The sequence below is a fragment of the Takifugu flavidus genome, chromosome 6, assembly GCF_003711565.1.
Source record: "Takifugu flavidus isolate HTHZ2018 chromosome 6, ASM371156v2, whole genome shotgun sequence".
Classification (NCBI taxonomy): Eukaryota; Metazoa; Chordata; class Actinopteri; order Tetraodontiformes; family Tetraodontidae; genus Takifugu; species Takifugu flavidus.
The window spans coordinates 11,462,334-11,489,458 of record NC_079525.1 but is presented as its reverse complement, the minus strand read 5'-3'; the positions used below and the strand labels follow the sequence as shown (position 1 = coordinate 11,489,458).

The 27,125-nt window shown below is 43.7% G+C and overlaps 3 protein-coding genes across 5 annotated transcripts; 2 read left to right on the top strand and 1 right to left on the bottom strand.

Moving 5' to 3' along the window:
- On the bottom strand, positions 1-5,283 carry LOC130527896 (ATP-dependent RNA helicase DDX39A-like). Of its 3 annotated transcripts, none has more exons than XM_057036739.1 (10): positions 5,146-5,283; positions 2,971-3,172; positions 2,752-2,879; positions 2,349-2,625; positions 2,007-2,125; positions 1,667-1,795; positions 1,431-1,540; positions 768-912; positions 498-645; positions 1-176 (listed from the first exon to the last, which is right to left on the bottom strand). In XM_057036739.1, exons 2-10 carry the CDS (start codon positions 3,170-3,172, stop codon positions 160-162), a joined length of 1,275 nt encoding a protein of 424 aa, XP_056892719.1. In that variant the 5' UTR covers positions 5,146-5,283; the 3' UTR covers positions 1-159. The 3 variants fall into 3 exon arrangements, with proteins under 3 accessions (XP_056892719.1, XP_056892721.1, XP_056892720.1); XM_057036741.1 differs by lacking the exon at positions 5,146-5,283 and adding an exon at positions 4,096-4,124; XM_057036740.1 differs by lacking the exon at positions 5,146-5,283 and adding an exon at positions 3,379-3,679.
- LOC130527913 (voltage-dependent calcium channel gamma-5 subunit) lies at positions 5,208-14,993 on the top strand. Its single transcript, XM_057036762.1, has 6 exons — positions 5,208-5,377; positions 9,758-9,997; positions 12,098-12,184; positions 12,581-12,721; positions 12,818-12,963; positions 13,451-14,993. Exons 2-6 carry the CDS (start codon positions 9,802-9,804, stop codon positions 13,712-13,714), a joined length of 834 nt encoding a protein of 277 aa, XP_056892742.1. The 5' UTR covers positions 5,208-5,377; positions 9,758-9,801; the 3' UTR covers positions 13,715-14,993.
- Positions 14,994-18,276: 3,283 nt separating this feature from the next.
- LOC130527906 (voltage-dependent calcium channel gamma-4 subunit-like) lies at positions 18,277-22,467 on the top strand. The gene is made up of 4 exons (XM_057036752.1): positions 18,277-18,597; positions 20,493-20,576; positions 21,355-21,495; positions 21,612-22,467. The coding sequence occupies exons 1-4, from the start codon at positions 18,375-18,377 to the stop codon at positions 22,151-22,153; spliced, it is 990 nt and encodes a 329-aa protein (XP_056892732.1). The 5' UTR covers positions 18,277-18,374; the 3' UTR covers positions 22,154-22,467.
- The last annotated feature ends 4,658 nt before the right edge of the window (positions 22,468-27,125 follow it).

Below are 27,125 nucleotides of genomic sequence, written 5' to 3'. Positions count from 1 at the left end.
TTCTGCACCCGTTTGTTTTACTCATCAGAAATATGACAGACCATAAATTACAGTGACATTCAAATGTCAAACACTGTTGAAACACTGTTGCCTGTATAATAAGTTTGGTTTCTCTTGAAGTAAAAACCTGGAACGCACACGCCTGGAACAACTCTTCGTTCATCTGTGAAATTTAGCTGCAAAAATAGAAAATAGAAATGACGGCATATTCACAGGTGCCTCAAGCACAATAATCATTTACATCTGATTGTTTTAGATTCTGTGTTCCAGGCACAAATCATTAAAAGATAAGTTGTCCTTTAAAGACAAATGGCTTCACATCTCCATTTAGGTAGCATTCACATGAACGTCAGAAGGGTCCAGCAGACAATCGTAATGGAAAGATTAGTGTCAGTTACTTGATGTTCGATATTGTAGCCGTGTATTTTAATATAATGAACATTTAAACTTCACCAGCACACTTGAAAATGAAGCGCATCGTCTTAATAACAACTTACTGTAGCGCCAGATATTGATCTCCTCTGGCAGCTCTGCTATGTTGACCTCGAAGCGCTGCTGGACCTCATTCAGGATCATCACATCGTCCTCATCTGACACAAAGGTGATCACCAAGACTTTGGTCCTGAAACTTCTTGCACGGGCCACCTGGGAAGCAACAAGACAATGACTTAAGACAGGCTTTTACTGGATCGGGCGCTGCATGCTAACCGCTAGTATCTTGCAGAAATATTACATGTGGAATGAAAATGCTTTGTAGCAAGACTGACTCTGTGAAAGTATGTGTCAGAATCCTCTGGGGTGTCGTAGTTGAACACAACGTTGATGAACTCGGTGTCCATTTCTTGGTCAAACAGGTTGGTGGCGACAAGGATCTGCCACTGCAAGTTCTTAAACTGTTCGAACCGGGATAACCTGCGGGATTCATCTTAATCTAACTTCCTATGCAAATGACTTCCTGCTCGGTATCTTTGCGTAACGCTGCGTTCCATTTACCTCGGAAATCGGAACTCGGAATGACATCACAGCCAACTATTCAGTGTTCCAGTTACGAAGTGGGAATACATGACGGCGACTTCTGCGAAAGCAATTGTAATGCTTGCCTTGTCCGAATACAAACAACTTCTGGACAGACATGCGGTGCTTCTGCAACTTTAAAACACAGTGGACAAAGAGGACACAAAATGCAGAACGTGGCCTACTTTTCTCTCTCTTACTGTATTTCGATGTTTTCAAAAAGTGTGAAGTATCGTTTACTGTTTACACTGGGGGACGGCCATCTTTGAACGTTAACAAGGTGAAGAACCCCCAAGTAGGAAATCTGACTTCATGAGGCATTCCAGTTTCCAAACTGGAACCCGGAAATTTCAACTTCCGAGTAAAAAGGGAACGCAGCATATTGCGGACGCGCAAAGAAAGAACAACACTGGTACCTCTCCTCCTGCGCCATGTCTCTATGAACTGCGATGGCGGGGAAGACCTGCTCCACCAGCAGGTGGGACAGAGCGACACAATGCTGAACTGTTTTCACAAAGATCGCGACCTAAAAACAAACCACATCTCACGGAAAAAGTGGAAACAGAGGCTGTACACAGAGGTGTGGAAATTAGGTTTTGCTAAATAATTTTTAAAAAAATGTTTACATTCAGATGTTCAATTTCAGACATACCTGATTAAACACCATAAGTTCAAGCAGGTCAAAAAGCTTCCGGGTTTTCTCGTGCACCTTCAACCTGCAGTAATACTGCTCCAGACCACGGAGAGACGGCTGGGGGTCATCATCAAACAGCTCCAAGGGCTGTAAAAGAGAAGCAAATAATCCTTCTCACACCACAACACAGCTGTAAAGTGTGCTGAAACCCTACAAATAAAAACAAAGCATCCCCCCCAACTTCAATTCCGACTCATCTGTATGTACTAACGCAGCAAATGAAATGTAAATGCTGAATAAACTGTGTTGAACTGCTAGAGAAGGAAGGCTGACATCAGTTTTCCCGGCAGTAACTCACGTCTCGCATGAACATGCGGCAGACCGGACGGACTTCCTCGCTTAGAGTTGCACTGAACATCATCACCTGCTTCTTGTCAGGTGTCATTTGGAAAATTTCCTGGACGTCTCCTCGCATGTCTAAATGAAAACAGCAATAAGTAAATGAAAAAAATCAATGAATTACACAGATAACATAATATAATTGATTTTGCCTTTGTATGTTGAGTTGCGTTTGTTATTAACTGCCACTTCTAATAATTTAACAAAAGAATGAAAATGAAATAGCATTTAAACAATTCCATAGAGCAACTGTGACATAATGAAGTTAAGTGATGGTTGCTTTGGATCAGTAATTACTCACCTAGTTGCTCCAGCATCTTATCGCACTCATCAAGAACAAAGTGTTTGATGTTCTTCAAGCTGAGGCTCCTCTGGAGGATAAGAGTGTAAATACGCCCGGGATTTCCGACAATAATGTGAGGGCAGTTCTTTTTCAGGACCGCCTTGTCTTTCCTGATGGTCAGGCCACCAAAGAACACAGACACCTTGACAGTGGGCATGTACTTGGAGAAACGCTCATACTCTTTGCTAATCTTGAAGGCCAGCTCTCGAGTGTGGCACATTACAAGGACAGAGACCTGGAGACATAGAGAATAAGGACAATTGGTGGACATCCACAATTCACTTGTGTTTGCAACAGTTTTAACTTGGGTAAATAAAGAAAGTGTGGCGCAATTAAGAGTTTTAAGTGGCAAATATCTGACCTGACCATCCACTGGTTTGATCTGCTGCAGGGTTGCCAGCACAAACACTGCTGTCTTCCCCATACCGGACTGGGCCTCGCAAAGGATGTCCATACCCAGTATAGCTTGGGGAATACACTCATGTTGCACTAGAAATGTAAAAAAAAAACACACGAAACACCTCGATATTTAAAAAACATCACTGTGGGATAGTTGGGCAAGTCCAAAGGTGTTAGTCACCTTTTGAAGGGTGCTCAAAACCACAGTCGACAATGGCTCGGAGCAACTCTGGTTTCAGGAGAAAGTCTCTGAACCCAGCAGTGTGAAAGGCTCTAAAGGCCCCTTCAATCGCCTTGTTTGACGAGGTCCCACTCTCTGGAGCTCCCTGGGGCTCCTCATCTTCTTCATATTCCAATAGCTCACTAGAAATTTCAGTTTCCATCTGTGTGGGCAAACACATTGATCTGTATCACATTTTTGTACAAATGCAAATACGTTTTTTATAACTATAAAGAGTTATAAACAGACTCTAAAACTTTCACTACAAGTGATACAAACAAGCAAATCTGAATTTGGGTGTTTTATAAAACAGAAATGGAAAATCTTGGACGGTTGATCAAGAATAACCCTTTAACGATGAATAAAAACCTTCTCTGAAGAGAGACGTATTGTCTAGGATTGTATTGGTAAATCGGGATATGTTTTTTACAGGAACGTACAGTATTAAGACAGAAACATCTAAAATGTAACTGAATGTGGCCGCATGTGAGTGCACAATGGCCGCCATTTTGGTTCTTTTAGCTCATGCAAGCTAGCGTCGTTAGCTGGCTCAGCCTTTCGAAAGAATATTGCGAATTCGACATTTTACAATGGTTCGTTATCACATTACACGATCGGCTTGTTTTAGCCGGAGTAAAATGCAATTTTTTTTTCCCTTAATCGAGCCATACTGATGAGCCATATTTGGCCCAGATTAAAAACTGGCTACAGCGCCGGCAATACAATTACGTAATCATATTTTCAACTCATTCAGTCGACATTTTAAATTATCCCACATTATATAAGCACTAAATTATTACGTTTAGTATAAAAACACAAGGAAACATATTTAACAGCATTATGCATATTTTCAATTTAATCAGTAAGTTTGGCCATTTATTAATTCATCCCGATATAGTGATACAAAACAACCCAAACCGAGTAGACGGTTGTGCTTAAATCATGTACAGTTACGGAAAATAATCTAAACAACAACAAATGTTACATTCTTTAACCATCCTAAATAGAGCATGGTTTAAACAAGGAAGGTGATTTTCGATATTTGGCTAACATATACTATACAGGAAAAACGTAAATAAAATTAACTTATCGCGACTTTTTCCCTTCGGTGTCAAAAGTAACTTTCCGCGCGCGGGGCGGCCTCAGCCAATGACAGCGTAGAGACCAGTCACATGCTAAATTATGGCCAATGAGAGCAAAGGCTAAGAATGGTTTGTTTGTTTGTTCGTTTGTTGCCAGGGAGACTAGTTTGACAGGTGAGATCGGCATTTTTAGTAAGATATGTGATTTAGGGCTCATTGTGCCAACTCCTGCAGCAAGGCAGATTTCTAGATCTATGTCTATTGTATTGTTATAACAGTAGACGGAATTAGACTTTGCCTACAGCTCCATGGCATGAAGTGATATTATGAGATAGGACAGGCTGGGGGCCGCCGCTTTGCATACTAATTATGATGGCCTGTCTGCAAAACAACGCGTTAGACATTTTTAGTATAATCCTACCACTGCTGTTTATTGGGTACTGGACACTTTTAAACCTGAATGTGGACATGAGTCACAATTTCCTTCCAAATCTACATTTTTCTTGATATCAGGATGTTGCTCTGCAGCTCTCACTGTGGCCAATTTAAGAAGATTGAATTTTAATTTCACTTCACAGTGTGAAACTAGAGTAAAAAAAATAATATCAGTGTCCATGTTAAAACAATGCTGTGGACTACTAGACAGTCACTTCCAGCTTTGTTTGGTAGGTGGAATTTTGCCAAGGTCATATACATGAGACATTTCTGCTGGTCCTCACAACTTCAAAGGACTGATTCAGTGTTCAGACATGGTTTTAACCTTGAGGTTAGAATTGGGTTTAGGTTAGGGTTAGGAGTCGGGTAATGCATTATGTTTATGAACATATTCAGAAAGACAGAAATACAATGCGTGCATGTGTGTGTATCATGCAGAATTACAATAATCACATGGCATCTTCTATGCATTTTTTACACAGGCAGATATGCAGTCGTAAGTTCCTGTGACAACCGATAGAATATTGTGCGTTACAACAGGTCCAAACGAAGCTTTAAATAAGCAAAATACGTTCTGCAATTCAGTTTTCAAACATATAAAACAGCACCATGAACTCACCACATGACCCCACCCCCCTCTCCCCCTCACGCTACTCCGCCGAGGGGGCGTGATGTTGTGCGCCACGTGCCAAGCGGTCAGTGGGCTGCTGCTTTTAGTTATGAGTCGGCTGCGCGCGAGCTCAGCATCCACGGTCCCGTGCGACACACACGATCGCCGCGCGCCGAAAGTCGGGACTTGGAGTAGCGAAGAGGGACATCAGCGGTTTCCTGCGCGAGCCTCTCTCGTGAAGGTAATTGTTTTTCCTGTTTTCTAAGGTCGCACGCGCAAGCCGTAAAACGGACCGCGCTTGTGACGCTGCGTTTGCTCGTGTTAAATGTGTTTAGTTTTTAAAAAGATGCGAGCTTATGTCAACCTTAATTTACACTCAATTTTATGGAGTTTACTGGCGAACGAAATACAGATACATAAAGTTTCAGAGATAACTTGAGACGCTTTGAGTCAAACTGGAATGTTGAAGATAAATGATGATTGAAACCTGTTTTACCTGTATGACATCGATCCACAATCAAGTCTCTGCCTCTCTAACACTGGTTTAATCAACCACTGGGCATCTATTGCAGTAATATTGAATATTTGTAAATAGTCATGCCACACTTATATTTGCAGCATAATTTTCATATGGTTCATGCATTCTGAATAGGAATCAAGCAAATTAATATTCAGTCAGTGTCACGTTTGTGAATGTGAACATGTCAGATAACGGACCGTTTTGACAACAACTAGATCAACCAGTTTTTAGAACTACACAGCCCACACGCACTACTTGGCTGCTTTTCCATCCGCTGTTGCAGCCAGACGCATGGCGGTGTGGGCTGGTGTAGGCTGCAGGGGGTTGGAGCTGTGCAGCTGCAGAGGGGCGGAAGGAAGGCTCCTGTCCTGTGGAGATGCTTTACAACGTTTGGATCTCAAATTACAATAAAACACAACTTGGTACAGAGAATCAGGTCTGCTAAGAGTCATTTCGGGACTTTATGGCAGTATTTCAAAATTAAAAATGAAAATATTTGTAATCTTATGTATTTGTAATCTCTTTGTTGATTATTTTCACTTTAATTTGCATGGATGCCTTTATTTATTTATTTATTTATTTTGCTGGTCTCTAAATTTAGCATCGGTCTTCCTACCAACCGTGCCACCGCCAGTTAAATTTCTGTTTTCTTTTTTGGTCAGCTTTCACCTTCCACCCTTATCAGCATTTCTGTGCAGCTTATACATTTCATTTGCTAATTGTTGTGTTGCGTATTGTTGATGCAGGGGTCTCTGTCTCTGTCTCTGTCCCTGTCCCTGTCCCCAGTGCAGTTGTGCTGTCTGTAGCACATAGATTGCTATTATTGTTTGATGTTGAGCGTATGAAGCGTGCAACAATTATTTTAGTAATTTTTCAGCAGTAAATAATGCTATTTCCCACACCTCGGTCGTCTCTGGAAGAGTGAGCACGTCACTCTTTAGTGATCCATTTTTAATACCTCAAAGTGTGGCTCCTCTCATGAGTAGGAGCTATTACATTTTACTGCTGCACAATTTATGCCCACCACTTCCACATTTAACCAACTTGTAGACCCAAATAGTTCATATCTGAATATTCCCCTCTTTTACAAACACACATATGCAAATGTTAAAATCAGGTATCAAGCATGACACCTTGTTTCGAGACTTGCTCACCAGTGTGCTCATGCTTGACTAATTTGGAGGCCTTTTTTCTGTATACCGTTGCCTGGCGACAGGGCAAAGACAAGCACTTGGAATGAGAGATTTGTTCTTATAACCAACAGGGGGAAAATAGATTTTCTCCTGTAGGTCGTTGTTTTTAGTGCCAGAGTTAATGGTGTGTTGATCCTTTTAGAGAGTTCTACTGTTCAGTAGACTTGGTTTTATTGCTGTCACCAGGGAACGTGTCAGTTCCGAACAGTTGTATTTCAGAGATAAGAATTAGAAGCTTTTTCCCCTTGTGTAGGATCACTAAGTGCAGCTGACAGTCTCCTCCCTCATGTCCTTTAATGCCGTTTGAATTAATATAGCGGTGATGACAGCGCAGAACCCCAACCATATTTTACATCGGAGATTTGCCATGAAAGGCTCAGACTGTAGCTCTGCTCTGTCTAATTAAGGGGATCTGTGCTTACAAAACCATGGCTGTACAGCTTTTTTACTCCCAGGGCAATATTAAAGAATACTTTGGTCAACTGGGTCACATACTTATGTGCAAATGAATATTAAAACAATTTGATAACATTTAAAAAAAAAAAAACCAGAATCCGATTATGGCGCCTAGTAGCTGGGAAGAGTAAAAACAAATTGGAAACTTGATGTGGTGTTTTGACAGCTCACACCTTCACTACCACCTCTGCAGGTTGCCAGATGCTCCACTGAATTTGGTCTGGTCTGCAGGAGGGAGTTAGCTGTGTGAAGCCTATTAATTTTTGAGGAATAATAGAATGAGTCATATTCACAGTGCTTTTTTTTTTTTTTTTAGATCATTAATTATTATTTTTTAAGTGCCATGTTGAGATGTTTTCACTCTCTCTTCCACCCATCTTTTTCTCTGCTTTGAAATATGATGAACTTCCAAATACATTATACACCCACAGATTCATATAAATAACTCCAAAATATTTATTCTGTTATTGGGCGCTTCTCAGAATGGTGCTTTCTGCATCTATCTCTCCAGGGTTTGTTAGTTTTGATTTGACAGCATGTTTGTGATCATTTAATGAGAGAGATTTCTAAAAAATATAGCCTTTTTTTGTAACCAAGATCATACAACATCATTTAGAAACAGCATCAAGTGGGAATATTACCGTTCCTGAAGCCGGCGGCTTGTATAAATAGTGTATTTTTGTGTGTGTTTCTGTGCTCTGTTCCTCTCCTCTCCTCTCCTCTCCTCTCCTCTCCTCTCCTCTCCTCTTCTCTTCTCTTCTCTCTCTCTCTTCTCTTCTCTTCTCTTCTCTTCTCTTCTCTTCTCTTCTCTCTCTTCTCTTCTCTTCTCTTCTCTCTCTTCTCTTCTCTCTCTCTCTCTCTCTCTCCTCTCCTCTCTCCTCTCCTCTCCTCTCCTCTCCTCTCCTCTCCTCCCCTCTCCTTTCCTCTCCTCTCCTCCCCCCCTACATGAGCCTGGTCCTGCTCAAGGTTTCTTCCTGTTAAAGGGGAGTTTTTCCTTGCCACTGTTGCTTGTCTGGGGTCAGGCCCTGGGATTCTGGAAAGCGCCTTGAAACAATTTTGATTGTAAAAGACGCTATATAAATAAAGATTGATTGATTGAAGAACTGTATGTGAATCTACAGTGTAAATTGACTTTATTTCATCAACCTTCACTGTGAATAATGTTCATTGTGAACATTATTGATATGTTGATTGTGGCTATGTCAGCGAACATCACTCTTAATATGTTCTATTTATTTTTACACTTAAAAGGATAATTTTCCTGGAATAAGGGCCACATGTATCAGCTTAGTTATAACTGAAAACACTATATAGCCGATGTTTAGCATAAATTTCCCTCCTTTGGGAAAGACCACAGCAGTAATGGATTCATAGTCATCAGTTTTGGAACCCTGTAATGTGCACAGCTGGGTCAAGAGTGCAGCTACGCAAAGACTCACAAACACACAACTGATGGAAGCAGCACTGAAAACCGTCTTCATGGAAGGACCCATACGAGAGAGGCATCGTTCTTTTACCTGGAAGGAAACTTCATACTTAATATAAACATTCTTTAATGCATTCGACAGAATGGTTGTGCGGCAACATGACCGAGGAATAATGAGATGGATGCAAACTCCTGCTTCTGGAGGAGGCAGGTCAAAATAATATGTCTTCAGTCTGTTGTTTTTAGTCTGTTGAAACAGTGATTATGCAGAAATACGTTCACACCGTCACCCTTTTGAACCTTTTCCGTCCCCAGTAGGTGTTCAATGTGCCAAAGCACTCAAACTCATTATGCAAAATCAATTCCTTTGAATGCACACACACACACACACACACAGACTCTCTCTCACATATGCCTCAGTGTAGCAGCTTCCTACAAGCTTGAACATTCACTCCCATTGGTTTGTGCGCTGAGCACAGCCAGTCATGCACTAACCCACACACCATCTGCAATAATTCTGCATCAGATGTAATAGAGGGCAGGTGCGTTTGAGTTACGCAGCATTTTCATGTGATCACTGCAGGAAAACAATCAGACTCTTCGCTGGTATTAGTTATACTGCCGTTTTTACTTTTTTAAACCGCCTGGAGGCCGCATCAGGGCAGCCAAGTGAAAAACTTTACATAATGTATTTTTTCCACCCCATCATGCTCCACTTGTTCTTCCTGCACAATATAGTTCTAACAAATCTAAGGAGAGATTTAAAGGTGAATTAATCTTTTCTGAGTTCTTTGCAGCTGAGAGGAAGAATTTCTAGTGAGATGATCCCAGTCATTACTTTTACGTTGATTTCCAATTCCAATCCCCACTCATTGGGTCAGACGGGCGTCTTCACCAGAGGGTTGGTTGATGTATCTTTTAGTCTAGTGGTTTCCTACGCTAACCCAAATTTGATAACATCGAGATGCTCGTGACGCCAAACGGGTCGAACCCCAAATCTTTATTTGGTCTTCTTCTTTCTTCCAGCTCTCCTTTCTGCCGGTGGCACCCCCTGCTGTTGAGGCTGTGTTATGAGCCTATGTGGCAGGAAGGCGCTGACGTTGCTGAGCAGCGTGTTCGCTGTTTGCGCCCTGGGCCTGCTGGGGATCGCCGTGAGCACAGATTACTGGCTCTACCTGGAGGAGGGCATCATCCTTCCCCTCAACCAGACCAAAGACGTGCGCATGTCCCTCCACTCAGGCCTCTGGAGGGTGTGTTTCCTGGCCGGTAAGCAAGCGGCGAGTTTCTGACTGTTGATCTGAAACTGGGGGCCATTTTAGCTGCATCGAAGGGTTCAACATGGTCACAATTACAGTTCTTTGTATGTAAAGTGTCTAAAAGCCCACTCACGTGTTTTCTTTTTTTCCTAGCAAAGACAGATGGAGGATTCTAGTGTTTGAAAACATTTAAACATTGCAATTATATTCTCATCTTGATACAACTGGCTAAAAGAAACACACCGCGAACCAGTTTGATGGCCCTGTTTACGTTGGGGTCCACCAGGTGCTTCGAGGGTCACCTTCACGATTAGCACCCGCAGCCTTATGGCCACAGCTCCTGACAGCCACAACAACAATGGCAGCTTTGAACAAGGCCTACTTGGTCCCCCCACCCTTGGCCGACGATCCAGAACTTCAGATCAATTAAAAATGTCGTATTCCGGTTCTTTGACTGGTTTCTTTTTCCTTCTTTTTAGCCTTAATTTCTTTTTCCCCACATAAGAGAGACAGTCAACCTGGTGTGCAGCTTTTGGTTCTCCATCTGAGCCCACCGTTTACCCCTGAGTACCCCTGAGTATCACAGAGGCATGTCTGATTCTCTGGATTGGTCCAGAAAGGTTTTATTATTATGTTTTCCTTAAGATATCTCCAAACAGAGGTTGCCCCCATATTGATCCAGGTAACAACTGTAATTAATGGAAATGAATCTTTTTTCTTTTATCCTTAAATTTTTACCATTTCCTGTTTTTTTTAATGTAGGTGATCCATTTGTGACGAGGTTCCACAGCTGCTGGTACAATATACACGCCGCTATGGTCCATCCACAGTGTAGTTTAAGGTCAATCGAATGGCCTTATTGCCCACTTAACTGTTGTGGGTTGACCCAGAAACGGTTACTACTCTGGCACCACAGCGGACTGAGTCCCCAGAGGATGCGAAAGAGGTTATCCTGTTTGGTTGGTATCGATGTTGGTTCGGGTTCAGCGGGTGTAGCATCGCTAACTGCACAGCCGCTAATCTGCTCTTCACCAAAGGTGTGCGTGAAGGCCGGACAGCGATCAAGCTCGTTAGAGCGAAGGACGGGAGGCTTTGGGCCGATGATCGTGTTGTCAGATTTATACAGCTGCCGTTTCTTCCTTACTTTAATTTTCTTAGCAATAGAAGCCTGCCTGGTGTAGTTTCAAGATGTTTTCCCTTACTTACAGATATGTCCTTCCCTTTCCATCTGAACAATTTATCTCTCAGAAGAGTTTGGTGGGGTTCAGCCTCAGCAGCTCAATAGTGACCCATTAATAGTAACTATTACAAAAGTTAAAAGAAACAATTGTCCTCCATTTTGTCTTGCGGTCCACCAGATTTCCTCTGGATGGACTAGGGTGCGAAAGCAGATTTATTTGTGGATACATCTATAGTTCTTTTCAGGTTCTAACGTGTCTAAAGGGGCAAATTGCCATGTAGCATTGCCATGTGTAACAGCCAAAGGGACTGCTTGTTTACTGTGAATGCTGCTGCCCACAATCTGCTTCATCAGGCCAATAACAATACAGTTCTCCCTTTCTGAGTTTTCCACTAATCCTTTGTGGACTTACTGGTGGGTTCTGGGTCATTGACATGTCTCAGGGTCCTGCTCAGACTTGGCTTCATTTGATTTTAATATTTTTAGAGATGTGTCACTCAAGGACCCTCCCCTGAATGTTACCCTTGTTCAGCAGAGAAGAGTGGGAACCTGCTCTAGGTCCCATGATGACAAGTTAGGGGCTTTTTAGACTTCTTTTAGCATCTTGCCTTCTGCTCTCAGGCTGAACTTTCTTGGATGAACCGACCTGGACGTGTTAGCAGTGGTTTTTCAATGTCCTCCAGGCAGTGGAATGTCTGATTTCACATGCAGCCTTCCTTCTGATGCTCTCAGACAGCTTTTTTAAACCCCCCCATCCTCCTTCACAATGCTGAACCAAGTTCTAATCATGTGATGTGATTCACCTGTGTGTGATTGTGCTACTCTGGGTTTGAATAAACGTGGTCTGTCCTAATTTCTTCCTCGCCTGGGGTGCATAGATCAACATTAATTGAAATTTCCTTGACTATGATTTTCCTCTCTTTGTCTCAGCGGAGGAGAAGGGCCGATGCTTCAACATCGAATACGTGATGCCGGCTAACTTCCAGATGACCTCCGAGTCCACCGTTAGCGTGCTGAGTGAGTAACTGTTTACGTGTCACCAGTATTTGGACCAAATGAAAAGACTTGCTTCTCCTAAAGGAGGAAGATTTGTGCCCGTTTGAGGCTATTCAACCTTTTAGTACAGTTCTGTGAGACATAGAGAGCAGTCTTTGCTTTACAAAGTTCAATTTCGATTTCAATTTCAACCGTTTTATCCTAAGCTGGCTAGATAAAAGGTGTTCAGAACAGCGGAGAGGAGGGAAATGAGCGAAGATAATGCGACACGAGGGTAAATGTGCAAGAGACGGGAGGAGCTAACGACCTCGTGACATGTTGGGGAAGACGCCGTCAGAAAGAAAACATGTTGGTGTGCAATGAAATGAATATTTAATTCCGCTTCCGTTTGAAATAACTGGTGGGTTTCTCTTCCAGAGATGATCCGCTCTTCCACACCATTCCCTCTGGTCAGTCTCTTCTTCATGTTCATCGGTTTTGTCCTCAGTAACATCGGCCACATCCGCCCCCATCGCACTATCCTGGCCTTTGTCTCCGGAATCTTCTTCATCCTCTCGGGTATCTGGTTCAGCTTCTGCTCACAATGCTCCTAAAATGATGTCCTGGTTCTGCAGTTCTGATCTTAATGTTTCTTTCTGTCGTCACGACTCTCAGGTCTCTCTCTGGTGGTCGGCCTGGTCTTGTACATCTCCAACATTACCGATGAAATGTTAAACAGGACCAAGAGTAACGAGGCCTACTTCAGCTACAAGTACGGCTGGTCCTTCGCGTTCGCGGCCATTTCCTTCCTGCTTACTGAGGTAACGCCAGAACAAGGAGGTGTTGACCTCTGACCTTTTTCCATCCCTCACTAACAGTCTCCTCCTGATTTCACCTCCACAGAAGGGTTGGGGCTGGTGGGAAGTGTGATTCATTGATTTACCCCCCTTCTTTTCCTGATAAATGAGGGTGATTTTCAGCAAAAACAGACCTGACACTTGTTTTCATGCTCTTAGTTTTGGCCTTCACGCTAAGGGTTTCCCCCGGCAACGCCACCCCGCTCTGGCTCGCTCTGCCTGCTGGTTTCCTCCATTCTTATCCCTTTCTCTGTCCACCCCGCCTTTTTTTTGGGTTTATTTTACACTTGTCGATCATGAACAAACATTTATATTTTATGATCAATATTAACATGATGTCATTGTTCCTTTATTCATATTTGAGTTGCTTATTTTATGCAAATCGAGTGGACTCTGATGCCCAGTTGGCCTGAATTTGTGTGTGTGTGTGTGTGTGTTTGATGACCGTCAGGCCGCGGGCGTGATGTCGGTCTACCTGTTCATGAAGCGCTACACGGCTGAGGAAATGTACCGACCCCACCAGGGCTTCTACCGGCCTCGCCTCAGCAACTGCTCGGACTACTCCGGTCAGTTCCTGCACCCGGACGCCTGGGCCGGACGCGGCCGCAGTCCCTCGTCCATCTCCTCTGAGGCTTCTCTCCAGATGAAGTCCTCCAACTACCCGGCTCTGCTCAAGTGTCCAGAGTATGAACAAATGTCGTCCTCGCCCTGCTGAGGAGTCATTTAGATCAGACTAGATTCTGGCGTCTAATATCCGATCGCTCTGCTGTTGTCCACTCTCTGACTTCCCTGAAGCGCCCTGACTGTTAGCTGGTTCCTGCCTCCCTCCCTGGTTTATTCCCTCCTCTCTTGTTGTTGTGGGGAGTAAAGCTAAAGCTAAGGGTCAGCCAGTTCTTTGAATCCTCAGCTAATGTTTTCTTTTTAGACAAGCAGCCTGTAGAAAATAGTTTGATATAAACGTGTTCCGTAAGAAGTCGTAAGTGACTTCGGTCTGTTGTGTCCTGCAGCACTGCCCCACCCTCCAAACCCCTCGAACCTTCTGCTCTCACGTGTGACAGCAGGTTTATGAGAAGTCACGTGATGCAGCGCGCACAAGCTTAAACACATGAATGAATGAATGTGAATTTGAATGAGCATATTCTGGAGCTACTGGTGGTGACCGATCACTGCTCCACCCTCTGTTCCAGCCCCCCCCCCCCCAACTGTTTAGTTTCTGGATTTCACCTGTTATTTTTGTACAATTGTATAATCTACCTGACCGGCATCTATCAGCCTCTCAGAGTTTGTCCCACTATTCAGGATGTTAGAAAATATAAAAAATTTGTTATAGTAAGACTGGTGCAGCTGTCAGTTTGGATCAGCTGGGTGGAAAATCACACAAAAAAAGAGACTTAAAATGTGTTTATTAACTTAAATACCTCTCCTGAAAAGATCAAATGAAGCCACATCATAGATGCATATTTTTCTAGCTTCTTTTATTGTACCTCAGATATTTGACGTAAAAAAAAATTAAGTTGGCGCAGAGGGCAAACATGTAAATTACTGAATATATACATTTCACACACCTGCAAGTCAGCATATTACAGAGAACTATTTGTCTTGTGCAATATTTTTTTTTCTGCTCGCTACGATAAAACTATGATATTGTCGGTGATGTGCATGGTGTGAGTAAAGACGTACACCTGTAAACACAAAACTGGACCAAAGTAAACAGGACCAGGACAGATACACCCGACACTTCTATACACTTCGCCTATATTTATCTGTTTATAGGTTGATAATCTTTGTAGATGTAACAGTTTTATTGTTCGGTTGGCGCTACGCCTGACAACAGCGTCAGGCTGTAAGCTTTCTCATTGTGTAGTTATTCAGATGATGTAACATGAAAGGCCAACATCTGTGTATTTTTACAGCTAGTCATTTTCGTAATTTCATCTGTGCAGTGGAATATGTATACTCCACCAAATACATTGAATAAATGAGTCTTTATTTTATATCGCAGTGGTCTGGTTGTTAATTCTGAAAGCATAGCATTGACATTTTACACCAATAAATCTATTTTGAGTTTGGGTTATTTATGATTATGTCGATAACCACTTATTTGCTGTGGTAGTGCATCTATCCAAATAAACCTTAGTCTCAACCTCAATACACACAAAAGGATTTGCTTTATTAGGTTACAGCACAGAACAAATTTGACCTCTGGTGCAGAAGCTTCCAATGACACCAGTGCTGTTCTGGTATTTATCCAACTCAGCACTTCAATTAAAGATTAAATTATCCTGATCAGCCCGTAACCAAAATCGGCATTGTCTTGTATTGATCTGGTGATCAGGCACACTTCCAAAAGGATTAAACCCCCGGTCAGAAGGTATCACCAGGTCCAGTACTCGTTTACTGGTGTACCATTTCAATGCCGATTGTCTTTGAAATAAAAAACAAAACAGTTCGACACCACCATCTACTGGCCATTCTTTGGAAACACAACTTATTATTATTATTATTAGTAGTAGTAGTAGTAGTGTCACAATTTACTGTTGTTTTGTGGTCATGTTTGATCAATTTTCAGATTTATTAATTGAAATATGAATGTGGTGCGTTTCTCATTGCTTGTATTTGTAAGCTCATTTTAACACATTTTAATTGGTGACGTGACAAAATGCTATTTATCAAAGTATATATTGACCACTATATGACGAAACCATCACAAGTACGAACCCTATTTGTTACCCGATATGTAAATAAAAATATAATTTCATTAATCCCGAAATATTCCAACAGGGGGCGACATAACTCTACCAAACTCCGCAGGCGCCGGAGAACATTTTATTTTATTTACAAATGTAAATTAGAGCGCGTTGTCTGTGTATTCTCTTGTAGCTCCATCTCATCCTTGTTAACGTTCACCTTTTGGTGTACACAGACGTGAGAGGTTCAGGACATTTTTTATTTCATTTTTATTTTTCGAATTGGATCTTCTGTTAGGCGGTGTCATTAACGCTTTAATTATTAATAACGTGCCCCATTTCTGCGCCTTGACTCACCGTCATATCAATCTTATCAGTCTTCTGTAAAACAACAGGCATTCTCCATTCTTGTGGCCCCCGGGGGACAGAACTTTACCCCCAGTCAAGCTCCATCCCGAGATAGAGACCCGGGTCAGGCGCACAAATCCTCGATTCTCTTTTTCATTGGGGTGTTTTTGATCTTCTCATGAGGCAGTTTGCAGTGATGGGGGCTCAGCTGGTTCTTGGGTTGATCACGGCACAACTCTGTATTATACTATATTGTGTTTCAAGAATTAAAAATGGGTCAGATGTGCGTCTGTGTCTCACTTATCAGAGTTTAAGGTGAGGAATCTAAAACCCTTCCTTTACTGGTTCAGTACACGCTGCCATTCTTTTTTTTAAACACTGCCATCCTTTTAATATTACTTTTACATTGATATGTGATATCGTATTGTATTTAGAGACTTTAAACCATGTAAAAATGAAAAAAAAATCCAAGTGAACAGACTTAATTGGTGTTAACACTTCAGCTCTCTGTGTGTTTCCGGGGAAGGGGGGGGGGGGTTATTCCTTCAGATGAAAATGTCGCACTAATTATTTGTGGAAAAGAAAGCGACCCTTCCTTTGGTAGGGTCTCCGTCTTGGCCCCTTCCCCTCCCGCAGACATCAGTCTGTTTGGATGGTCCAGACGCTCAAGCTGGGGGGGGGGGGGGAGAACAAATGAAACGAGCTGCCGAGAAGCGCCATCAAGGCCCCCGTTTCCATATTTGTGGAGCGAGTTCACGGAGCAGCGGCGTTTGGTGCAGGTCAGAGCCGGACGAGCTGCAAAGGACGGAGAGGAAAAGTTGCAGACGGGCTGATTTTAATGAGGGCGAGAGCCGGGCTCATTATCGGGGACCCCAGTGTGCCCCCGTTACCATGGTTACTTCAGAGAATGGCTCCAAAAAGAAGCGATGGTGAAGAGGCAGTGTTCAAAACAAACCGAGGGCAGAGCGATGTTGCTCCAGACCCCATGAGGCATTTAAAGACACAGAAACACTGAATGAGATTAAATGTGGAATGAAATCCAGTTAGACCAGCAGCCTGCCTCACCTTGGTGGTGGTGGTGGTGAGGTGCACTGGAGGGGGTGTTTATTCAGATGCTTCGGCCTTCTTCCTTTTCTTCTCTCGCCTTCTTTTATTTGCATAAAGCCTGATTTGAAATGACAATCCGCTGCTGTTTGGTTGGGTTTAAACTGCAGCTCGCTGATAGCGGCTCATTTTAACACTGGTCGACATGGCAACCCGCATCATCCGCAGGTCTGTCTGCTCAGCCGCTCCACAGCGCTCTCCTCCTGTTGGTTGAGATGATTGACGTCCAGTCAAGCCGCTCCAGGTCCAGCCTGGACCGTCTTAATCACGCAGAATTTGTTTTCTCCAATTTGCATTCGGTTGTTGATTCATCAGCTTTTCTTCCCGGCGTGTTGCTTCCACCTGTTGTCATTTGTGTTCCTGCAGCTCCCTGCAGTCTTTATCTCTTAATCCTGATATCTTTACGGCAACCAGGATGTGACTCAGACTCCAGGTTGGTGGCATCTCTGACCCCTCCAGTTAGAGATTGTACTAAATGTCTATTTCTATCCTTTTCAGCTTCAAAGAGGAATTTGATGTGTGTTTTCAGACGTGCTTTTTCCTGGTGCTTTCAGCTCTTTTTAAAGTTACTGCTGCACTCAAAAGCAGCCACGAATCAGATCTGTCTCACCTCCTTTTACCTGTTCATCGTGGATTCTCCCACCTTCTACTGGGAATCCTCCTCTCAGGTGAGGGGCTCGTTCTGTATTTGGCAGGTCAGCCAGAGCAAACATTGAATATTTACTGTATTAGCAAATAAATATACCTGTGTTTAAACGCAGCAGCAGCATTGTAGATGACCGTTACCTGATGTTTCCTCTTGAGCGGCTCTTTCCCATTGGCTGGCGTGGGGAGGGCGCGGTTTTGCGCGTCCTTCCTTAGCAGCACTTTATTAATCCCAAAAGAAGCCGGAGATGTGCGTGATCCTCCTCCCGTGTGTTTTACATGTGTAAAATGAGAGCGCGCTTCCATTTGTTCGTCTTTTCATTTGTTTAATTTTTTGGAGATCCACCTGTGGAATGATCAGAGACGCGGTCCGTGAACCCAGCGGGATCCAAACAAACCTCAGACTCCTGCCGAACGCAGAAAGTTGGACGGGACTCTGGCTGACAGGTTGCGGGGATGTTAAATGATCGAGACTTCGTCTGACGGGAGGAGAAACACGCGTGAGGCGAGCCCTGCCCCTGACCGTGGGCATCATGCGCGCCTCGCCGCGCGCCTAAGCGTCTTTGGAGGAGCCACACGTTATGAGCCGCCATGGCATGGTGCGACCGAGCTGTCCAGACTTTATTAGCCATCGTGGGGGCCTTCGCCGCCTTCAGTCTCATGACCATCGCCATCGCCACCGACTACTGGCTCTACTCCCGGGCGTACATCTGTAATGCCACTAACGCCACCGCGGATGAGACCCAGATGCAAGCCAAGAAAGTCAAAGGCGACATGACGCACTCGGGACTGTGGAGGATCTGCTGTATCGAAGGTAAAACACTGTCTAACAAGTTCATTACTTCCGTTGCGTTGGCTTCCTTTCTATTACGCGCACTTTTCTTTGGCACGGGCGTGTATTTCTTCCCCACCGTCGGCGATCCAGCTGTTCCCGTAAGTGTTTGGATGGATGTGGCACCAGGCGCGGCTGGATCGATGACACTGTGTAATGTTTTTTTTTCCAGTTCTTTGGTTTTTCCGATCTGCACCCTGAAAATAAAGTACACCGATTTTCCGCGTGTTGTTGAGCTACGGCGACGCAAAATATGTAACTGTCAGCACAAACCACGAGGTGGTTCAACACAATCACGGGGTGCTTTTGTATATTTGAATAAAGGGTGAAAAGTTGTTTCCACAAAATGAGACGTTGGTGAGGATCCGCTGCGCGTTGCGCACAAAAGCCGTTCGAAAGCCGTGTAAAAGTTATTATACACGAAATAAATACTTTCCAGGGTTTCAGACTTTGCAGATCCAAACCAGGTGCTCCCATTTGCATTTTAGTTCAAAAGTAGATGGGTTTTTTTTGAAGGAAGAACCTGGAAAAGGTTCATTCTTCATCCATCAGTGACGCGTCCCATCAGTGATGACGCAGTCCAGCTTAGTTTCTTCCAAATCACCTGATAGATGACCGTGACAGCCTGGTAACATGGTTTCAAAGTTGCCACTTCCAGTGTGGATAGTCTCTTTAATTATCTTATTTATGAGGCATTTAAAAATAAAGCACCTGTTGTCGGAGGTCTTATAAAAAACAAGAAACAAGATGACTAAAAATGGCGAGCGGAGGTTTTGGGGGGGCCTGGATGCAGCATGTGGACCTGACAGTTGTTGGAATTCTACCTGCTACCTCAGGTGTTCCTCTTTGGATTATTTGGACTTAAACCCAAACCCAAGTCAAACCACCATAGAGCAGAGTCTGAATCCTCAAACACACCTCTGAGGTTGTGAGGACCAGTGGGAAATGTCCTCACTTTGCATATGAGCATCCTTCTTTCTTTTTAAAAGCGCAGGAGATGCACACTTACTGTGAACGTGCTGCTCTGTGGGCTCGTCAGAGAGCACTTGGGCTGAGGAAACAGAATCTGAGAGGAGGCTGAAGAGATAAAAACAAGGCTGAGAAAGAAAGAGAGACCAAGAACGTCTCTATGAGTTGGTAATAAGATGGAGACTTTTTCCACATGACTTGCTAAGGAACTACTTTTCCGCATTAATCGCAACTACTCGCAGTCATCAAGAAGAAAAGAGCCTGACCCCCAAAAGAAAAACTCCCTTTTAACAGGAAGAAACCTTGAGCAGAACCAAATCCATATGGGAGGACCCTCCTCCCGATGAAAAGGTGGATACAGGAGGAGGAGAGACAGGAAGAGGGATGCACGTCATATGTGCACCTGCTGTAAGACCTGGTTCAAGAGGCACCAAACCGCAGAGGCAAAGGAGGTTAATGACATCACATCCTGTGATGAAACCTCAGCTGTGCTCAGGTGGAGAAACAGTAGAATAGGCAGTAATTCCAAAATGCGGCCAGAAGTCTTCTTTTTATTTCAAAGTACAACTTTTCAATATTCATAAAGCTCCAATGTTTTATTCTCTTAAAAGTGGGGCGATTTCGCAAAGAGTCGTGTCTTTGAGTGGAAGGTGCCCGAGGGTTTGAAGACTTCACAACTGCAGATTCTCAGCAAACGGCCTCAGACGTGTTTTCTCTTAACAAAGCAGACCCACGTTTTCTGTAAAAACGTCGCAGCTCCGTGCCGGTAGCGTCACACGTGGACTTACTGGACGGCCGGCGTGCAAGTTTCTGATTATTCTTTTAGATTTCTTTCCTTTTAACTGAAGCCTCCTTGATGCGAAAGCTCGTTTTTTCTTTAACGCTACCATCACTGCTTCCTGTTTCAGGTATTAACAAAGGCAGCTGCTTTCGGATCAATCATTTCCCGGAGGATAACGACTATGACACAGACACCTCAGAGTACATCTTACGTAAGTGGCAGCAACTGCTTCGTCTACACTTAACACGCAGCCCTCCTTTTTTCTCAGTGTTGTAATGGCTCCACCAGACGGGTACGTAACGAGCGCTGACATCTCCAGCCTCCCCCATAAAGGCCTGATGTCATGACAATGACTGCGGAGATGATAAATTGTGTGAGGGGCTGATGAGTAAAAGGCTTCAAACACAAAGAATTCCACTTTGTATTTGAAATCTGTAGGTTGACAACTGGCTTCGGCGCCATTCGGGTGGGAGATTCGGTTAATAAAGTTCCGTCCGTCCGCCCGCCTGGATCAAAAGGCTTCAGATCAGCTTCACTCTCACTGTCATATCTGGTTTGATTCTCCCCTTTTCACCCTTTCCTGCGGACAGCTGCTAATCTGCTGTTTTTCTGCTGTTTTTAGTCTTTATTTTAAGCTCTGGTGCATTAAACGATCAGGGAAGACGAGACATAAACTGAAAAAAAGAATTTACAGTCAGATTAATGTGGCGATCACGTCTTTGCTGTGATGGATGCCCTTTTCCCCGCTGATTTACGCGCCCTTAGCAACATTTTGAGCCAAACCTGGGTGGACTTTCCCCGCTTCGTCATCTGTCTAATACATCACCACTTTAGACGTTGTTGGGTGGTTCACAGAATCCTTTATATTGACTGAAAACAGTGAAATCGCAGCGGTACCCGTTGAAGCTGGTGAGCAAGGCAGGTCCTCTCTGGCAGAAGCTGCGGGTTCTATTCCCAGAAACGGCCCATTGTGTCTGTCGTCTGAACAGGTTTAGTCCGAGCGTCGAGCCTGTTCCCCATCCTCAGCACCGTTCTGCTCATGATGGGAGGCCTTTGTGTCGGCTTTGGACGCATATACAGCAAACGGAACAACATCCTGCTGAGTGCTGGAATCCTGTTCGTGGCTGCAGGTAGGACGAGAACGTCCGGACAAATGCCGGTCGGCGGCGGGATTTTCTACTGCTTGTGTGATTCCTGTTCCCACATGTGCCCAGATGTTCCCAAGCTTTCTTCTTCTCTCACGCAGGCCTGAGCAACATCATCGGCATCATCGTCTTCATCTCCAGCAACGCAGGAGATCCCAGCGACAAGAAAGACGAGGACCGGAAGAACCAGTACAATTACGGCTGGTCCTTCTACTTCGGCGCCCTCTCCTTCATCGTGGCCGAGTCCGTCGGCGTCCTCGCCGTCAACATTTACATTGAGAAAAACAAAGAGACGCGATTTCAAGGCCGGCGAGACTTCATGAAGAGCACCTCCTCTTCATCGCCCTATTCCCGCATCCCCAGTTACCAGTACCGGAGGAGGCGCTCGCGCTCCAGTTCAAGGTCAACGGAGCCGTCTCGAGAGTCCTCCCCGGTGGGGATGAAGATCAGGGGAGGAGGTTTGGGGATGGGCCTGCCCATGGGGGAAATATCCCTGTACGCCCTCAGCAGGGACCCTCTGAAGGCTGGATGTGGGACTATGAGGCTTTACAGCTCAGAGAGGGATTCTGGGTTTTTACAGGTCCACAACTGCTTCCAGAAAGACCCAAAAGATGGAGGGAACAGGAGGACCACACCGGTCTGAGGTCTGTGGTTCTGAGGCTCCAGTTAATAAGGATGATTATTGTTTGTTTCCACTGGACAGGGAGGCCAGAAATGACGTGAATACACAACTTTATCATAGGACCCAATATCTTCTCCAAGCAAAAGTAGACATTTTGTAGCAAAATTTAATTAAAACTGTGAAATTCTTACATAATAAAGCAGTGTTTGTGTAATATAATAGTGTTCTGAATATTAACCTTGAGGTTTGGTGTTTTCTTCATAAACAGCTGTACATTTTCTTAGAACGCATCCCTTGTTTATATTGCTCAAATTAAATTACATTTTTGGGGCCGAGTGTTGCTACAGCGTGTTTGTTATTTGAAACCACTGGTGCTAATTTACTGTATATTGATCCTCTTGATCCATCTCAGCTGCCATTCAGAGATCTCTGTATCTTGGTAGAGCTTGTATGTGATGTCCAGGATGTGAAATCTATGATTTGTCGCTCAAATATAATCCATCAAACAGTCTGAATATGAACATAAATGGGACAAAGAGCTTTCCATTATTTAGAAACAGATTTGTTATTGCTCTGGACTTGCTCAGGGACATACACCTACTTTCGTATTTATTGAAAAGGTTTAAAAGGTAGTAGGCAGACAGTAACAGAGGTGAGATCACACCCTATGAATTAATTAACTCATCTTTGTGTGTATTCATTGTTTGTTTTTAAGAAGGTCCAGATTTAATTATTTTCCGGCTCAACAAGAATATTGACACAATTTTTAAAAAATATATTCTGAATTCACATTCAGAGCGTCAGTGAAGCTGGATGAATAAATGTAAGAACAGCAGTGATGTTTGGGAATTTAATCAGTGGCTGAAAGTTTGGTGTTGATCGTTTGTTGGCTCAAGGGCAGGGAAATCCAGTCCTTGAATTCCACAATCCAGCCAGGTTTTCTGTCCTCCCGGGTTGAAGTTGGCTCTCAGAAAGGCACATTTTTAGGAGTTTTCCACCTGGTAGATCAGAAAACCTGGTTGGATTCCGGCCCGGGAGGACTGGGAATCGATCTCTACATCCCTGCTCTAATGCAGAGCCATCACCAGCCCTCAGTCTTGAGGGGGACTTATGAAATGCATTATTATTAGCCTACAGTGCATATTTTTGATAATCCTATTATCCATTATATTTGCACTGCACTTATCGTCATGTTAAATATAACCAACAGAAAATCTGGCCACTTATAGACCACAACATCAGTCCTTATAATTTAAAGCAACAAATTACATAGAAGCAAAAGTTATCAATATCCACCAAAAACTTGAGTAATAAATGTTACACCAAAAGCACCATGGCAGATTTTAAAATAAACAGGGGCAATAAAAAGGATATGTTCAAAACTGCATTTATAGAGGGGGACATTTAAAGCTGCTATTATAATGTTTAGCAAAAACTGTTTACCATTTTAGCGTCGGAGATAATACATCAATTTCTATTATTAGTCTATTTTAAATAATTGAAAAATAAACAGTTTATATAGAAGTGAAAAAAGACAATTATGGTCAAAAGCAGATATCCAGGGATTTGAACCCAGAACCTACACAACGTGGAGCCCAAGCAGCAACCACTACACCACTGTACTTCTGTGCTGTGCAGATGTTGATCAGTAAATTTATCTCCTTATTCAGTGTAAATAAAGCATCTGTTTCTGTCATCTTGTTTTTTATTTATTCTCCCAATATTTTTTAACGTGTTAATGATAAAGAATTTACACTATGAGCAAATAAAAGCATTCTTAAATGTGGTTCTGTAAAAGTCCGAATCCTCAAGTCGTGACGGGTTCTTGGGCCTGATGATCAAGATCACTGAGCCGTATGCAGATGTTGTTTGGACGCATCGTGCCGATGCTGATGCTGAGGAGTTGTGAGTGTTTTTTGACATGAAGGATGGAACAAAGCCAGAGGGCTCAGTGTTAATCACCCATTGTGGGTGCATGTTGTAAAGATCTACTCCGATTATTCATCTCAGACAAAAGACACGAGACATAAGGTGTTCTAAGGAGTTAACGGATGGTGTTAATATAAGCTGTAAGAACTGACATGAATCCAGCTGTTTCCTCCTCTCGGCACAAAGACGAGTGTTTAGCTAATGGTGCAGAGCTGATGGGCCGTGTGTGTGAAGTCGGGACCGCAGGGTGCTGAAGAATATGGGCATCAGCCAACTTTTATGCCTGACTGAACAAACAGGCTCCCAAGTGCTCATCCAGGCTTACAGAAGAAGAGCCGGGCAGAAGCGGAAGTTCTGTGCAGTCTGAGACGCAGCAGAGTTCAGATTACCACATTCTTAATCTCCTGTATGCTTGAACGGAATTCACGTCAGTGTTTGACTTGATTGTTGCTTATTCCAGTTCATTTTGAGGGCAGTTGTCCATTCTGAGTCACCAGAGGACATGTGGTGTCGGCAGCCTCCACTGTTCCGTTTATTATTCAAGTCACAGCGTCAGGAAGCCTCAGAACAGCCTCATTTCATGTGCGCATCTTTTTGTGTGTTTTGTGGCGTCTCTTTCTCGCCAGACTGTTTCAGTGACTGATTTGGGGCTGCACGGGGTCTTAATTCAGGCTCTGGACATTACTGCTCGGTGGGCCAGTGGTCAGTCCATGCAGGTGGAACTGGAATCAAGAGTTCCAGCCAAACTCAACCATTCACTTTTGGATCATACCATAAACCTAACCTGCTATTGTTGGCAGCCACTGGCCAAGAGGTGGGAATACACTCCCAGCCAGGACAGTCCAACACTGGACACACATGCCATTCAATCACACATTTAACTCGAGGGACAATTTAGAGTCTATTTTGGTCTGTGGGACACTGGAAAAGGCCCACAGGCTTTTAAAATTGAACCCAGAACCTGTACAAACTCCTGCACCTGCCCAGATCAAAGAGATTAAATGTGTGCAAAACTCCAATCGGATGTTTTAAAAGGTCAGTTTGTGAGCTCGGATCCCTGATTTCCTTCTAGAAGCTGCTCCCCCCCAATTTTTTTTGAAAAATGAAAAAGAGCTGCCCCAGAGAGGGGCTTGAGTTCCACTTCCTGCCGATACCACACTGTCAATCCATAAACCCCAGGTGTCCATTAGTGGCGTCCTCGCCTGTCCCTGTGGTAACATCGGGTTCCCCTCAGCTTTCCATATGTGCCTGTTGTTTATGTCTTTTCTCCACACACGCCGGCAGAATTGTCAGAATAAAACTGAGCGGGCCGGTGGGACAGTGGAGTCCAACTGTGGACCGAACTGTGACTGGCTGGTTTTGCTTGAGGCAAAGTGGGGCTAGATGAAGAGATCTACACCCAGATTTACTTCACCATCCACAAATTTGAGGATTTACACCCCCCAAATCATTGCAATTCTGAACAAACCATAAATATGATGATAAAATGAAGCAGTCACCGATGACGACGTTGATGATGATGATGAAGGCCTGCTCATTTCCTTCCAGACGGACCCGTAAGAACACAGATCTATGCTTCATGTCTGTTTCCTTCCACTGGTGCTGATGTCGGTCTAATGGGATGTGGAGACCGCTCCGCTCCCCAGCGTGCTCGCATTGAGACATCAGAAATGTCTGCCTAGTTAGCGGCGTTGCCGTTGGTTACCCAGGAGAAAGATCAGGCTACAGATAGAACTGGTGCTGGGTTTGCTCCAGTGGTCATGGTGGGTCGGGCCGATAATGGCAGGCACGCCTAGAGTTTCAGCCCACTCTTCGGCGCTATAAAGCAGGCTTGCAAAGAATTTAGGAGGATGCCATATTTTTAAAACCATAAATAGATTGATGCTGAGGTTGTAAACATATTTTCTGAGGTGGGGTTCCATTGAAACGGTGTGAAATAGTAGGAAAGAAGAGAAGTTGTATTTAAATAATCTCAACATACTGTATTTACATGAAAAGGCATTTAAAGTTATTAGGAGGTAGGATCCTGACAGAGGGTCTCGATTATTTAAACATTCAACTAAATTTCAAGGCTTTTTAAATAATCGTTTTACTGTATTTTGTGTATTCTGCACACGTTATTGTGTGGAGAAGGTTAAATGGTCTCTGTGGCAACAGCGGACTTCAAGAAAGCTTCAAAAAAAAGAAACTGGAGAGCAAAAAGGGTGGTAAGGACATGTGAAGTACTGCTTAAGTGCTCTTGCACACAGATTTCTTTTTATCCTTTTTTGGAGTTTTGATTCACTTTTTGACTTTGCTCACACAGACAAGTGGGTCAAAATCTTATTATATACCTGTATAAACAGAAAGTACTTTGATTTCCTTGGCAGCACCTTCTAGATGTTACATAGATGCAGATTTTCCTGAAATATTCCTTTTTCCTCTTGTTTCTGCCCCAACAATAAGACAATATCGGAGGTCCTGGATCAGAGCGTCAGTACTTCCTGGTGCTGATGGTCTTGTTGGCACAGTGGAGCCCCTCCCAACATCACTGGAGACCAAGACGGGTTCACAGTTGCAGATTTAGAGAAGTCAAAGTCAGTTCACTCCAGAATTTAACACTAGATTTGTCTCCTTACAGCTCTGCCGTTTGCCTGCAGCTGGAGCTTACCTCCTTTGTTAGAGTCCAGCTTTAATCTTTCTGAAAAACGCAGAGTGAATCTGTCAGACTGGTTTGAAAGTAGATCTTTGAAAGTTTGCCTTGATCAGAGGGAACAAAGCAAGAGTTTGCTCATGTGGCCGCTGAAGTCTCGCCACTCTCAACCGCTCCTTATAAACAGATTCCACTGACAAACCCAGAGCTGCAGGAGCAGAACTCCCGGATTCTTGTTTTTCAAACCTCTAAAGTTTGTGGGTATATTTGGTTTGTTTGTCATAGAACCCATCTCCTTCATTAGTACTGAAACCAGATAAGAGGGCAGCCTGACAGCTCACATGGTCACATTTATAGCACCTCCCCCACCCGCCCACATCCAATGACAGCCGGTTTGGACGTCAGCTTCCCTGATCCACCTCAACAGCTGTA